This window comes from Culex quinquefasciatus, chromosome 2, assembly GCF_015732765.1.
Source record: "Culex quinquefasciatus strain JHB chromosome 2, VPISU_Cqui_1.0_pri_paternal, whole genome shotgun sequence".
Classification (NCBI taxonomy): Eukaryota; Metazoa; Arthropoda; class Insecta; order Diptera; family Culicidae; genus Culex; species Culex quinquefasciatus.
In genome coordinates this window covers 214,214,455-214,229,758 of record NC_051862.1, presented here as the reverse complement: position 1 = coordinate 214,229,758, position 15,304 = coordinate 214,214,455, and the positions used below count along the sequence as shown (strand labels likewise).

At 35.6% G+C, this 15,304-nt stretch overlaps 1 protein-coding gene across 12 annotated transcripts in view; it reads left to right on the top strand.

Annotated features, from left to right (window-relative positions):
• LOC6038013 (protein Wnt-10b) overlaps positions 1-13,356 on the top strand; it is a 34,493-nt gene extending 21,137 nt beyond the window's left edge. For 11 of the 12 annotated variants that reach the window (XM_038257459.1, XM_038257458.1, XM_038257457.1 and 8 more), the window contains exons 4-6: positions 11,378-11,757; positions 11,815-12,274; positions 12,337-12,524. In XM_038257459.1, coding sequence (XP_038113387.1) covers positions 11,378-11,757; positions 11,815-12,274; positions 12,337-12,524 — 1,028 coding nt within the window. Of the gene's footprint in view, positions 1-11,377; positions 11,758-11,814; positions 12,275-12,336 lie in introns of all 12 variants that reach the window. The other variant, XM_038257451.1, reaches the window with a different exon arrangement.
• Positions 13,357-15,304: the final 1,948 nt, after the last annotated feature.

The following is a 15,304-nucleotide window of genomic DNA, read 5'->3' as shown; positions in this document are numbered from 1 at the left end:
GCGCCTCGTCGGTTGGAGTGGCTGGCGCGGCCGTCCAGCGAGATAATCCGCAAATGGGCAGTGGTTTTTCCTCTTTGCCGAAGAAATGTAGATAATCGATTAAATCTACCCACCCCTTTCACTACCATGCCACCCCACCCCATAAGAAGGAGGAAAAAGGTGGAAAATCGCGCACCCATTCCCATGCACACGCCGTAACTTTGCCCCGGCGCTGAAATGGAACATAGTTTCAGCCCCCACAATCTGCGCCATAGACCATTGGACCAACCGGATTGGACCGGGTGGCCAATCAATTGCGATCGAACGCGCGGGGGAAATCAATCATGGAAAATTATTATTGAGTTTAATGATTTAATGCTGCTGGTGGCAGTGGGCGCAAGCGCAAGCTAGCAATGGCGCGCAGATTACTGCTTTGGCACTTTGTGGAAGTGGCTACCGGTTGGAAAAGTTGGCTAAAATGATTGGAAGAGATTGTAAATGTCCATTTGGGATTGTTTGAAATTTTTGATGTTAAATTCAAATTTAAAAATTAGTTTTTCATGCGTTGAAAAAATAAAAATTAATCACTCGCAGGTGACCAATTACCAATTTTATTATTATTTTAAAAAAGAGTTAAGCCTCTACAGCTTGATGTTTTTGTAAGTTTAGGCCATTACAGATTTTATTTAATTTTTTTTTGCCAACACGCCCTTTAAAATTTTCCTAAAAATATAGGAGCGAAAATAAAATCACAAAAAAAATCATTAACCCTCTACAACCCAACCCCGCATTTAGACGGGCTTCGGTTAAAAAAACCGCCATAAATCCATTTTTCAACCAACTTTTAAAATTTTAGAAAATTTATAGGTTTGAAGTTTTACTTGTTTTATGTGACTTTGCCAAAGTTTTTAAAAATGTAATCTGTTTAGGGGTCAACTTTGGCTGTGTTTTTTACTAACATTTCCTATATTTTTAGTAAAAAGAAGTATGCAGTAATTTTTCTAGTGTCCCAGACTATGCCTCTACGCATTTTTTTACAATTTAAATGATAATGGTGTCATTGTATAGCAAAAAATGTGAAAAATGAGCAAAAAATTGAAAAAGTGACTGTAAAAATATGTAAAAATAAGATAGGCAAAATGTAATGATAGGAGGTGGTAGAATAGGCCAAATACTACCAAAAACAAACATAAACTAAATAAGATAAATGCAAATTAAAATACTTAAAATGAAACAAGAAAAACATAAAACAAGATAAGTAAAGTATTTCGTTAAACAAATGACCTCCTGAACACGGGAAAAATACAAATTTTCGAGAAAAAAAATTTGGGCAGTAGAGGGTTAACATTTGAATTTTCATTGAAACAAAAAAAAAGTAAAATCGATTGTTAATTAATTCAGAATACATTGTATAAAGCAAACATCACACGAAGCGATTGGCATTTAAGGTTGAGTTCATCCAATTCCACCATATTTTGGGAAAATGTTAGTAAACTTTTAAAGAACAATTTTACGTTAAAATATTTCCGATGTTATTTAAATTGTTTTTTTATTAAGTCAGCAATTCCCCACGAAAACAGCATGATTCGAAAAAAAAGTTCTCCGATCGGGCTCAAAATTTTTCTGGGGGTTCCTTGGCCGAAAAAATTAGACCCGTATTTTTTTGTTTGGCCATTAGGGTGACCTACGCCGTGTTAGGGTGGTCCGAAAAATGACAATTTTCGGCGATTTTAGCAAAAACCACTTTTTTCAAAAAAATCATATCTCCGCGCCATTTCATCCGATTTTAGCTGTCTTAGGCGCAAAAGAAAGGTGATTAATTTGGCTATTTGGGGAAAACAGTAAGAAGTTCCAAAAATCTAGCTTAACATTTGAAAAGGTCGTATGAAAACTTAAAATGCTGTTTTGAAGGTCTCGGGACCAAAGAGGCTATGTCTAAAAATATTTTTATCAGATTCCTCGGAAAATTTTACATAACATATCAAAAAAATTGTGAAGTTATGTTTTTGCAATTCCGTCGTGAAACTACTTACTTTTCCTGTCATTCTTGAACGACGAAATAGCCTACTTTTCTGTACCAAAAATATTAGAATCGAATAGCAACACTTTTCAAAATAAATGCTGAAAAGTAACACTTTTCAGCACTGAAATGGGTGCTGAAAAGTTGAACTTTTCAGCACTTGTTTCGAAAAGTAACACTTTTCAACATTTTTTTGATTTAAACGATTTATTGACAAAATACATGGAAATTCGACTTAAAATTTCACTCAATGGGTGTTTTTCGAAATTGCAAAAAATGTTGTATGGAACTCGTTGCAAAACTTGATTTTTTCAGCACTCGTCGTATTTATCCAACTCGGTGAACCTCGTTGGATAAATGTACGACTCGTGCTGAAAAAATTCTCTTTTTGCAACTTGTTGCATAAACTACTATTTCAATACTCTGAGATACGATATAAAAATAAAAACTGGGTTTTTCGACGCGCCACGTGCAAAAATGGGAAAATGACGAAAACGGAAAAAACGATGACCGATGATGTTAGGATTCCAAAAGTTGCGTATTTCAATTACGAAAATTTTTGTACCCTGACATGTATAGGTCATCGCTAAAATTTTGAAGTTATCGCAAGTTTTCGCGGAGATATGATTTTTGGAAAAAAGTGGTTTTTTGCAAAAATCGACGAAAATTGTCATTTCCCGGACCTACTTTGAAGTTTCCCTATAAAGGTGGTTCTTGCGGTATTAGGGTGGTTAAAAAAATTGCATTTTTGAAACATTTTTAATTTTCTGAAAAAAATACATATTTTTTAAAACAACCTAACTGTACCCAGGAAAAAAAAAACTTTTAAACAAGCAAAATTTAATTTGCCAGCAAAATATTTTTTTTTTTGACTAAGGTGAAACAGGAAGGTTCCGCCATCTTGACACCATTACTAGTGTTTTTAAGCGTAGTTCTATCAAAAATATAGTAACTTAAAATTTTGTAATTTTTTGCAGACGATAAATAGATAAAATTGACTTAAGTTGAAAAAAAGTTGTCTTAAAAATGGCGTCCCGTTTCACCTTAAGCGCGATGAATATTCCCACTGATTCTTTTTTTTTTTTTTTTTTTCAAAAATGCAACGTGGGTGTCCCTTCCCGTAAAAAACATCATTTGAATCATTAAAAATTTCACTTCAGTTAATCGAATCACGAAAAAAAAAATTTTGTTGTCTTATTTTTGATGGCCGATTTTAAGTATGACCCATAAAAAACTTTAAAATGATTTAGAATTTTTAAATCCAAGATGGCAACCAAAATTATGATGATAACATGTTAAAAAAAATGATTTAATTTAAAAGGCAACAAACATTCTCAAGTTTGACTAGCACTCAAATTTGATGTTTAATGTAAGAAAATAAAAAAAAATATGAAAAAAATTGTTTTGGGTATTATCCGAAGTTCCATACAAACCTTCGGATAATTGAACTTCGTTTAATCGAAGCTCCTGAAAATCGAGGCTTCGGATGATCGAGTCTGGAATATAGTAAGTTAAAAAAATACATAAATTTCAAATCTCCATCGGCCAGCTTAAATGAATAAATGAATAAATGAATAAATGTAATTCAAGCAAATAAAATTGTTTTTTCATCTCAGTTCTATTTCAGATTTTCCAAATTAATATTTCATTTTAAAACTAAACTTTATATCAAATGATTGAACCACTGTTTGTTTTCAAAACTCATTAGATTTACTAATCTCTAAATAAATAAATAAATAAAAAAGATATGTGGATTAAAGAAAAACAAATATTCGAAAAATCATCATTATTACATTGAATCCATTCAAGATTTTTTTTCAATCGTATTATTTCTCGTGTTTCCTGCTTTAACGCCAAAATGGTTTACAGAGTTGTAAAAATTCGACGAGTGCTGAAAAAAAAACATGTTTTGCAACGGGTTGAGTCTAACATTTTCTGCATCTCAAATCCTTTTCAAAATATGCTGTCAAGATTACTTTCAAAATCATAAAAAAAATCGAAAAGTATGAAAAGCGCTGAAAAGTTAATATTTTCAGCACTCAAATTAATTCTAAATACTTATTTGATTTAATTGGAATCCAGAACCAACTTTTTGCAGCACCTATTGAATTGAAGAACAATCCAAAATTGCTTAAGAAATGGGTTTATGATTTGGTCTTAAAGATTCTCCTAAAAAACGATATGTTTTCAGCAGGCAGTTTTAATTATGCTCTCATACTTGTCTCATTATTTAAAAAAATCAATACTCACAAAAACACCCTCCTTCCTCTTAAAATCAAAGTGCACAACCACTTCCGACTCAGATTAGCCCACATTTCCACTTGACTTCCCATGGCGTGACCAAGTTCACGTGCCAATCGATTCCAGACCCTTTCCCTCCTACCCCTCCATCATAGTCTTTGTTTCCCAGATTATGATGCAACCACGTGTGTGTGATTTGTGTGCAAGTTGCGTCACAAGTAGCCACAAGAAGCGAAACATCAAAGGAAGTGGCTGCTGCTGCTGTTGCTGCTGGTTGGCATATTCAAACAAATTCATTTGAATGAAAGACCCACTTTCGTGTCTGCGAGCGATGATCTTGAACAAACCATTCGATTGTGGCGGAAAAAAGGGGTGAATAATTTCTGTAGCACCGACTCCTTGGCTTCAGGTTCAGCACGCGACCACTGACGACGAATCCATCGCTCTTTCCCTCAGTGCGGTTCACAATCTCTGATGGATGGACGAATGACTTAACCATGACGTCGTCGACGAGGCTCCTGCTTGATTCACGTTGGTCGAATTGATCGATGGCTTGAATGCAAAGAGGAGAAAAGTCACTCTGGGCGTGCGGGAAATGCATCAATCCCCGGACTCAGGACTGAGATATTGGCTATTCAGATGTGTGTACGAGAGACTTCCGAAACAGGTCGCGATCTGACGGCAAGAACTTGGGGCAACAAAATGTCACCACTTTGGGGGCAGGACCGGGTGGGGTCGGAGTGCATAAACCAGCCAAACCGATTGATTGCTACCTGACGGACTGTGACGGAATCTGAATGGTTTTGCTGACTCAAGCGATTCGAAACGATCAATCGAGTCAGTCGTCGTCGGTGGAGGAGGTAGTTAGTGTGATGCAATTCGTAATCGACGACGGAGAGCCTGACTTGACTGACTGACTGACATATGTATATGCCATGACAAATTATGTTTTCTGCGCGTATATTTTTCCCCGTTCTGTGAGGCTTTTTTTTGCACAACTCAGTGACATGATCGGCATTTACATATGCGAACCGAATTGAATTTACATCAAATTATACAGGTTCGACAGGCAGGGGGGCAATTCTGCGAACAGCTTCTGGACCCAAATTGAGATAATAAATTATGACACGATCTGAAAGTGGAGCCATGGCGAGATTGATTCAGTAGTAGCTGAAGGATATTGTTTTGTTTAGGTTAATTTATATTTTGGTAACAACTCGGACCAGCCCAACTAGTGATCTTTTTCCTTCTGGATTCGATCACTTAGTAAAGGGAAGTAGTGTATCATCACAAGCTGGACCATATTATAGCACCCTACACAGAAAAAAAAATCATGGTAATATTACATCTACACAGTAAAAAATAATGTAAATTTGGAAGCTGTAATTTTGGAAGGTTGAATATTACCTCTTTTATGATTTAATTTTACCTCAATTCAGACTGAAAAAGTGACATTACACCAGAATAGAGGTAAAATTACACATTTCCAGAGGTAAAATTACACCTTTTTTTCTGACATAAAAGATGTACCCTTTCCTAGATGTAATATTCGATGATTTTTTTTCTGTGTAGGAAGTAGTAAATTTTTAATGTCAGAAAAAAATGTGTAATTTTACCACCTTTTAATTGTAATGTCACTTTTTCAGTCTTAATTGAGGTAAAATTACATAAAATTACATTACACTTTACATTCGCTTTAAACCATATCAACAGTAATAAATTCAGTAAAAAAATTTAACTCAATCCGCTTTGTAAGTGCCGGCCCCGATACTCTCCTAGAGTTAACCACTGAGAAACAAGGAGATACTTGACAATTACTTAATCAATTGGAATGACTCGGTCACAATCAGGCCCCAATACAACATCTTAACATTTGGAAGCAATATGAGCAGATCCGGCTTTCCGCAAAGCATTTCATTTTATTTTGTTATTTGATCATTGGCACCTTTATTTTTTTCCAAATGTTCAAAACTGATCTAAAATGCAAAAAACCCGTTTTAGGCCAATTTTGAGAAAAATTAAAATTACTGGAATGAAATAACAAAAAAGTTGGTTTTCCCATACAAATTTCTATACAGTCCAAACTCGATTTTCCAAAGCCTCGATTATATGAAGTTTCGATTATCTAAAGGTTTGTATGAAACTTCGGATAATCAAATTTCGACCAAAACATTTTTTTTCGTATTTTTTTTATTTTCTTACTTTTAACATCAAATTCGAGTTTTGTGACCCCATTTTTGCCAAATTTAAATATTTGATATCCTTTTAGAGCAATTCCATGTCAAATAGGGAATCGGTTGTACCTGACCCTCTCCGATTTCAATGAAACTTTGTAAACATGTTATCCTAGGCATATATAAGCCATTTTTGTGTATATGGAGCCAGTAACACTCGATAATGACATTTGAGAAAGGCGTACGTGTTTTCAATATTTTTGTATTTCGTAATTTAAAGATTGCTGTATCTCAAAGCCGTTGCATCGTATCAAAAAGTGGTCAAAGACAAACTTGTAGGAAATTTGACGGGCTTTCCGAAAAAAATACACTGAAAGAAAAAAACACTCCACTTTTATGAGATTTTTTTTATTTTTGAGTTTAAAAATTTAATTTGAAGGTGAGCCCACGATTTTTTTTCGCTCAAAATTTTTGTGAAAATAGCCTAAAATGTTACAAAAAGACTCACGAAAAATGCAAGATCGAGCAACTCACCTTGAAAAAATATAAAAATCATTTACTGAAACTGTTTTTTTGAAAAGTGCTCTAAACGTCAAAATTTTCAAAAGCCGAGTACGGAAATCAATTCTCCAGACAATGTTACATAAAAGTCTCCATATTGACCATTGTCCTAAGTCCAATCCTTGTGAAGTTACAGCGGTTTTAAAAATAAAAATGATGAAAAAATAGATTTTTTGATGGTTTTTGGCAATTTCTATATGACGGACTTGATTTTTCAGTTTCGAAAATATTTTTAACGAAAAGCTCGTCCAATTTCCCTTAAGTTTGTCTTTGACCACATTTCAATTGGATGTATGAGCTTACAGATATAAGCTAATTTATTATCCAGGTTACTTTACTACACTGAAAACATGTTATGTTTGAATTTTGAGCAATGTAATTAGCTTATATCTGTAAGCCCATACATCCAATTGAAATGTGGTCAAAGACAAACTTATGGGAAATTGGACGAGCATTTCGTTAAAAATATTTTCGAAACTGAAAAATCAAGTCCGTCATATAGAAATTGCCAAAAACCATCAAAAAATCTATTTTTTCATCATTTTTATTTTTAAAACCGCTGTAACTTCACAAGGATTGGACTTAGGACAATGGTCAATATGGAGACTTTTATGTAACATTGTCTGGAGAATCGATTTCCGTATTCGGCTTTTGAAAATTTTGACGTTTAGAGCACTTTTCAAAAAAAACAGTTTCAGTAAATGATTTTTGTATTTTTTTAGGTGAGTTGCTCCATCCTGCATTTTTCGTGAGTCTTTTTTTAACATTTTAGGCTATTTTTACAAAAAAATTGAGCGAAAAAAAATCGTGGGCTCACCTTCAAATTTAATATTTAAGCTTAAAAATCAAAATATCTCATACAAGTGGAGTGTTTTTTTCTTTCAGTATATTTTTTTCGGAAAGCCCGTCAAATTTCCTACAAGTTTGTCTTTGACCACTTTTTGATACGATGCAACGGCTTCGAGATACAGCAATATTTAAATTACGAAATACAAAAATATTGAAAACACGTACGCCCTTCTCAAATGTCATTATCGAGTTTTACTGGCTCCATATACACAAAAATGGCTTTTATATGTCTAGGATAACATGTCTACAAAGTTTCATTGAAATCGGAGAGGGTCGAGAAAAAAGTACCTAAAATAGTAGTTTATGCAACAAGGTTGCAAAAAGATGATTTTTTCAGCACGAGTCGTACATTTATCCAACGAGGTTCACCGAGTTGGATAAATACGATGAGTGCTGAAGAAAATCAAGTTTTGCAACGAGTTCCATTCAACATTTTTTGCAATTCCAAAAAACACACACTGAGTAAAATTTTATGTCAAATTTTCATGTATTTTGTCAATAAATCGTTTAAATCAAAAAAATGTTGAAAAGTGTTACTTTTCGAAACAAGTGCTGAAAAGTTCAACTTTTCAGCACCCATTTGAGTGCTGAAAAGTAGAACTTTTCAGTATTTATTTTGAAAAGTGTTGCTATTCGATTCTGTTATTTTTGGTACAGAAAAATAGGCTATTTCGTCGCTGAAGAATGACGGGAAAAGTAAGTAGTTTTACGACGGAAAAATCCTGTTTTGGGCTGGAATTGCTCTTTAAAGTAAAAAATGCCTTTTTTTAATACTTTATTACCGCCATTTTGGCCGCCATCCTGGATTTAAGAATTCTTAATCATTTAAGAGTAGTTTATGTGCCGTACTTAAGCTTGACCATCAAAAATATGACAACGAACGGTAAGATTCGATTATCCGAAGTGAATTTTATCCGAGTTCTTCGGATAATCGAGTTTGGACTGTACAAAATTAAAATGCTGGGAATTGTATAGGAAATTTTTTGAAAATTTCTGAATTTTACATGATTTACTGCAATGCCTTTGTCCACAGGAAAAAAATATTATTTTGGAAGGTTAAAAATTTGTTTGGTTGAATATATAGGTATCTTTATTTTGCAATTTTCCTTGAAATAATGAGTAAAAATGAGAAATTCAACAGAAACTGACGAAAATTTCATCATTTTCTAATGTTAAATTAAACACAAAATCTGTCACAATTCCAAGCAGTAATATTACCATTTTTTTTAGTATAGTCTTCAAATATTCAAAACATGAAACTTGCTGTGGAATGTATTAATGTATTAAAAAAATAATTTCATTATTTGAAAATTTGGTCTAAAATATGAAAAGGGGGAAATCATCTTTTTGCGGAGTTTTTCCAAAATCATGCTTGATTAAAAAAAAATTAAATTATTTTTTAAATTTTAAACATTGAAAATCGAAGAAATAGTTTCCGAGATCAGTTGAGAATTACAGGCTTAATTAACTGATACTTAGAAAAGCTTATTCTGATCAATTCGAATTATTTGTGAGGCTGTACCTATGATACAAATTGTCAAATTTTCAAAGTCTCAGAAAGAAAATGGTAAGAAATTTTCTCAGCCGTTCAACAATATTTAGAGCAGTCATGCTTTTGAACGGGTTCTCCGTTCGTTCAAGTTCACAAAGCAACACGAAAAATAACAGCTCTGAGAACGAACGCTCGTCTCTAAGAAACGTTCGTTCAGTAGGCCTTTTTGAAACGAACTGAGAACCCAGTTCAGAACTTCAACATTTTCCTTTGATAAGACCTCAGTAGACTAGTTAAACTTCATTGACTTTTAATCATCCGTTCACATGTCAGTACTGCTAGCTTAGTGGTAACAATTCGGTTTAGTAATTAGAGGCAGTGAGTTCGAATCTCTTTTTTCCTTAACTTGAAAAGCATGGATTTTTTTTAAATCACGGTGGCAATAAGATTTCGTCTCCATTTTAGTTGGGGTCCTTTTGCATTTGAACCGTTTCATTTAGTCTCCCTAGCCTCCCAGCTGGAGTTTCCCTTGGTTTGTATAAACAATTTAATTTCAATCGTCGTCAAAAAGTTGGTACCCAACCACACAAAAAAAAATATTTCAAATACTTGAGATTCAAACTCACTTCCTTTGAATACTGTACTTGCATGTTACCACCGAGCTAACTAAGCTCTGTGTAAATCAATCTACTGAATGTTTATTTAAGTTCAACAGTTGCCATAGAGAGCCTTTGGCTACAGGCGGTTCACAGAACGCGTTCCAAACTTTGAAGAGAACGGCACGAAAAAGTGAAGTTCTGTTTTTGGAACGAAAAGCAATGGCTCCTGCGCTGTGGGTTCAGTTCATTTTGAAGAAAGAGAACGAACGCAGAACGGGTTCCGTTCAAATTGCATGACTGATTTAGAGTAGCTTTTTTTCGTGAAATATTAAAAAAAAAATTGGCTATAACTCCAAAACACTTTATCAAAATTTCGGTAATGAACATTTCGAAATCTTTTGAAATATTTTTCATAAATCTTTTTTTTTAATCTGAAATAAATATATCTTCATTTATAATCTTGGATAGGCCCTTTAGTTTAACAATTTTCTTAAGTGTGCGTGCTGCCGCCACACGCCGCAGTTCAAGTTATCAAAATTTCAACCAATCAGATTGTGGGTCCAAAATAGGTACAGCGATGGCTCCTAAATACATTCAATAAGTCCAAAATGCATCCGAATAATGTTTTATTGAAAATGCTTATGATATTGAGATGGTTTAATTATTTTTAATATTCAATAGTGCACTTTTTTAAGCATACAAAACAAACCTGAAACTAACGATTTTTTTCTAACATATAAGTTAAAAAATGTATTCAAAACTCAACGACAAACATCATACCAAATTATGCGATTATCCCAGTTCCAGTTTCTTCAACCCGGTTCTTGCCTCTAAAGTGTGTCCAATTCTGACAGCCACAAACAACAATCTTATCAATAACAGCAACTTCTGAGGCAGCATCAGCTTCCTCTCGAATATAATAAATAATTCAAAAATCACCACAGCCCTTTACACAGACGAACGAGAGAAAGAACCTCTTCTTTTCAATTTAATTTCCATACAAATGCTGCAAAATTTATTGGCTGATTGTTTTCGGTTCTGGCCGTCGTCGATGGATCGAAGCTGCACGATCGAGATTTCCCATTCGCTGACAGGGACCCCGTTTGACGACACTCTGCGACGACGACGACTCTGCGAGACTCCTGCCAGAGTTGTGGGATCTGATCGGTCGTAGATCACCACAACCTGTCCTCCCCGGTTGTTCCTCTGAGGTTCAGGGCAACGGGGGGAAAAGCAAATAATATTCATCGATTTTCCTTTCTACTTGGCGATCATCAACTACACTTTATTCGATCCGTGATGATCATTGTACGTTTGGTCGGCAGCGGTAGCGATCGTGACCGCAAACAAACTTCCAATAAATAATGCTGTTAATAAATTGTTTAATTAACTATCACTCCGCGGGTTGCCAACTAGACCCCCGTGACGTGACCGATATTACTAATCCTGCACTCTTCTGCAGGATACCGCGAGAGTGCGTTCGCGTACGCGATCGCCTCCGCCGGGGTGACGCACAGTGTGGCCCGAGCTTGCGCCCAAGGTCGCCTGATCAGCTGCGGCTGCGATCCGGCCGTCAACCGGAAGGGCATGTCCAAGTCGCTGCGGGAAAGCCTGGAGAAGGAAAAGCTGCGCTTTCTGGACGCCATCAACGAGAACTCGATCCTGGTGGACGACAGCCTGAAGAAGCTGAAGACGAAACAGGCCAGCCGGTGGAAGTGGGGCGGATGTTCGCACAACATGGCCTTCGGGGTGGAGTTCTCCGAGCTGTTCCTGGACACGCGGGAAAAGGGCGGTGACATCCAGTCGCAGATCAACCTGCACAATAACCATGCCGGGCGGAGGGTAAGAGGTTTCTTTGAACCCTTTTTCAGGTATACTGACTTCAACTCCTCATTCCAGGCCGTGTCCAACAACATGCAGGTCCGCTGCAAGTGCCACGGAATGTCCGGCAGTTGCCAGCTGAAGACGTGCTGGAAGTCGGCGCCGGACTTCCGGGTGGTCGGCAAGGTGCTGAAGCAGCAGTACCGAAGGGCGGTCCTCGTAGATCAGTCCAACCTGGGCAACGGTCCGCCAATGATCGTGTACCACAAACCAAAGAAACGGAAGCACGTCAAAAATGCACGTCCGCCGAGGCGAACCAAGCATCAGGGCTTGTCGGGGTCGTCGTCCGGTGGGGAGAGTAATGGCGGCAGTAACCGCGGTGGTGACAGCAAGCGGGACAAGCAGCTCATGATGGGACAGCAGTCGCTGGTGGTGCCGATGGGAGGTCGCGCCGGCAACAAGCGGATGGAGAACGCACTGTTCTACTACCAAAGATCGCCCAACTTTTGCGAGCGGGACCAGGTGTCGGATATACCGGGTAAGAAAGAGTGTCTTCATGATGTATTTGATTAACTCTAACGAATACTTTCACCCCTTCAGGAACCGTTGGACGGCGCTGCAACCGCACCAGCACCGGCAGCGAGGGTTGCGCCTCGATGTGCTGCGGCCGGGGCTACAACCTGGTCCGGGAGAAGCGCGTCGACCGGTGCAACTGCAAATTCCACTGGTGCTGCTACGTCGAGTGCGACGACTGCGAGGTCGAGGAGTGGATCAGCGTGTGCAACTAGAAGGACCTTAAGAAAAAGACGACGCTTATCGCAAGTTACGGTTACGAAATTCAGCTTCTCTAAGGCAAAATGGCAAAACTCTTAGGCTGAGATAAAGAAAAAATATTTAATTGCAACCGCGTGCTTGGAATGCTCAAGTCTTTACTTGCACCTTGCCAAGGCAGAAAAAGAAGTGATTGTATACGAGAGGTGCATGTTAGAAACCCCTTCTTAAGCGTTCAAGTGACATTAATTAGTGTTTGGATAAAATATCTCACAACAAACATCCATATTGGCCAACAAACCAACGGCGTGTGTTCTATCGCAGCAGTATTACTTAAATAATATAACATTGATAGAGTATTTGTGGGGATCGAGTTCGAATCCACCGACCGACTACTAATCGTGTAGCTAATCGTAATTGCTGTACATTTACTAGCGAACGAAGAAAAACTCCAATCGCGGAGTCCCCTCGAACCCCCCCGTGACTTAAGTTAATTAGTTTTATTAGTTTTTATTTATTTGTTCTGCCCGCGTACCTGTAAATATACAAAAAGAAGAAGAAGAAACGTTTTTGCGATTAGTTTTTAAGTGAGACCAACCAAGCTGATCACTGTCATCATCGATGGTTATGATGACAAATTGATCGATTCTAACCTGCTGTACATGCTGAGTTATACGCACACACACTTACATGAAACGATAACTAATAATTTAATAAATTACCATAAATTATAATTGGTTGTCGCATGGGGTGCGCAAGAACGTGTGCTCTCTATCGTTGGAGGGGAAGTTATTGAGAGCGCAGATTACAAAATGATTCATGTAGTGATTGAATAAATTAATGACGAGTTGTGACAAGTATGAAAAAATATGTGGTCGTGTTTGTTTTATTTTTGAGAAAATTCTTAAATATAGGACAAAGAAGAATGTTTGAACACCTTTGGACCGTCCTTGAAATGCTTTAAAAATATGTAGATTCAAAAAGGATAAATAACGGCTTTATTAATGAAGAGACCATCAATTAACCAAGTGAAAACTTTTTTGAAAATCTCAGAATTCCCCCCTTTGTGGGCAATTATCCATACAAAAAAAAATCTTTTTTGGACAACCGCAAACCCCCCTAAGGTGTCCACGTGGTACCATTGATGGCTCCGGTCAGAATTTGATTTTAAAATCTGCAAACATCAATAACACGATAACAATTTGATTTATCCACATAAATGTTGCTTTGCATTTTTTCGATATAATGAACCAACTTTATCGAATTATGTTATAAAAAATAAATGAAAAATCTTGCATTTTTCGTAATAAACATTTTTGTAATTCTCTAGCACTTAATTTTTTTTTGTTAGGATGCTTAGTTACGATTTTTTTCAAACTTGACTTACGTTAAAAAGTCATTTTTCATCATGAGTTCATCCATACAAAACATCATCAAATTTGAGGGCTGAACATACAATATGGGCTTGTAAACAATCTAAAATCTGTACCTTGAGCACGAATTTTCAGATCAATTTGGTGTCTTCTCCAAAATTGTAATGATCATAATTAGAACATTTCCAAACAAAGTTAAAAAATGAATGAAGATGCAGAATGAAATTTAAAATTACTTTATTTCATTAATTCCACCGTTTTCAAGTTAAATTTAGGCTTCATTTATAAAATACGTCACGCTAAAATCAGCCAAAATTAACCCCCTATTTGTCACGCTTTTCCTAAACTTATAACATGCAATGTCACACTTGCTCAGACCCCTCTCTCCCCCTAGAGCGTGACATACTTTATGGATGCTTTTTTTATTGTTTAAAAAAACTATGAAGGAAAAGTACCTCAGCAAACAAAAATTAATGTAATGCTGAAATAAATCTAACAATTTTTTTTGATCTGATTCGATGTTGTTTTGGACTACAGTCTACTTAAGTTTCAATTTTGGGAAAGCTGAGTTTTCTCAATGGCATCTAATTACCCTTCATTTTTCAACTCTTGGTGTAGTTATCAAAGTTAAAAAATCAAAGTATTGTGTTTTTTGCCTCTTTGTAATAAAATTATATTAAATAAAAAAATAATCAAGCCCAACATTAAAAATGTATTAAATAAATATTTTTAGTCTATTCAAAATTCTTCTCTTGATTAGTGAAATTTTATAATTAGTTTATTCGGAAAGAGCAAGAAATATCAAATTTCACACAACTTTATTTAATTCACATTGAAAATCGAACCAATACTTTCCGAGAAATTGCGACTAGAAAACTAGAAGCTATATTTCTGCAACCAGTAGTTCACAAACAAAGTTAAAAAAATAAAAGTTTAAAGAAATTTCACTGCATTCAAAAAATATGGGTGCCTTTTCTTACATGAAATATTTATTTTAAAATGAAAAGAAAACAATTGTTTAATATCTAAAAATACTTATGACTTGAAATCGATTAAGTTTTTCAGAATACTTGTGTAGTCATTTTTTCATTTTATTATACAATTAGAAATGGCTTTTAAAATTTTGTTTGACAATATTTTAGATTTTTTTTCCAAAGGTCTTACTTTTTCAAACATTAATGCCTCAGGTTCCAGATTTTGCACCATACTAATTTCTGGTGCAAAAGATGCCTGAAAAGATGTCCCTGGAAAATGCCAAATGAAAATAAAAAATATTTTTTGGAATTAAAGTATTTGCAATAAGGAGGGAATTTTTTTTCGTGTATTTATTTTTTCCTGGAAAATTCTAATCATAACCTACAAATTAAAAAAAAACCATATCGATCAGAAAATCTCTTCTCTAGATACTGATTTTTGAATATTTT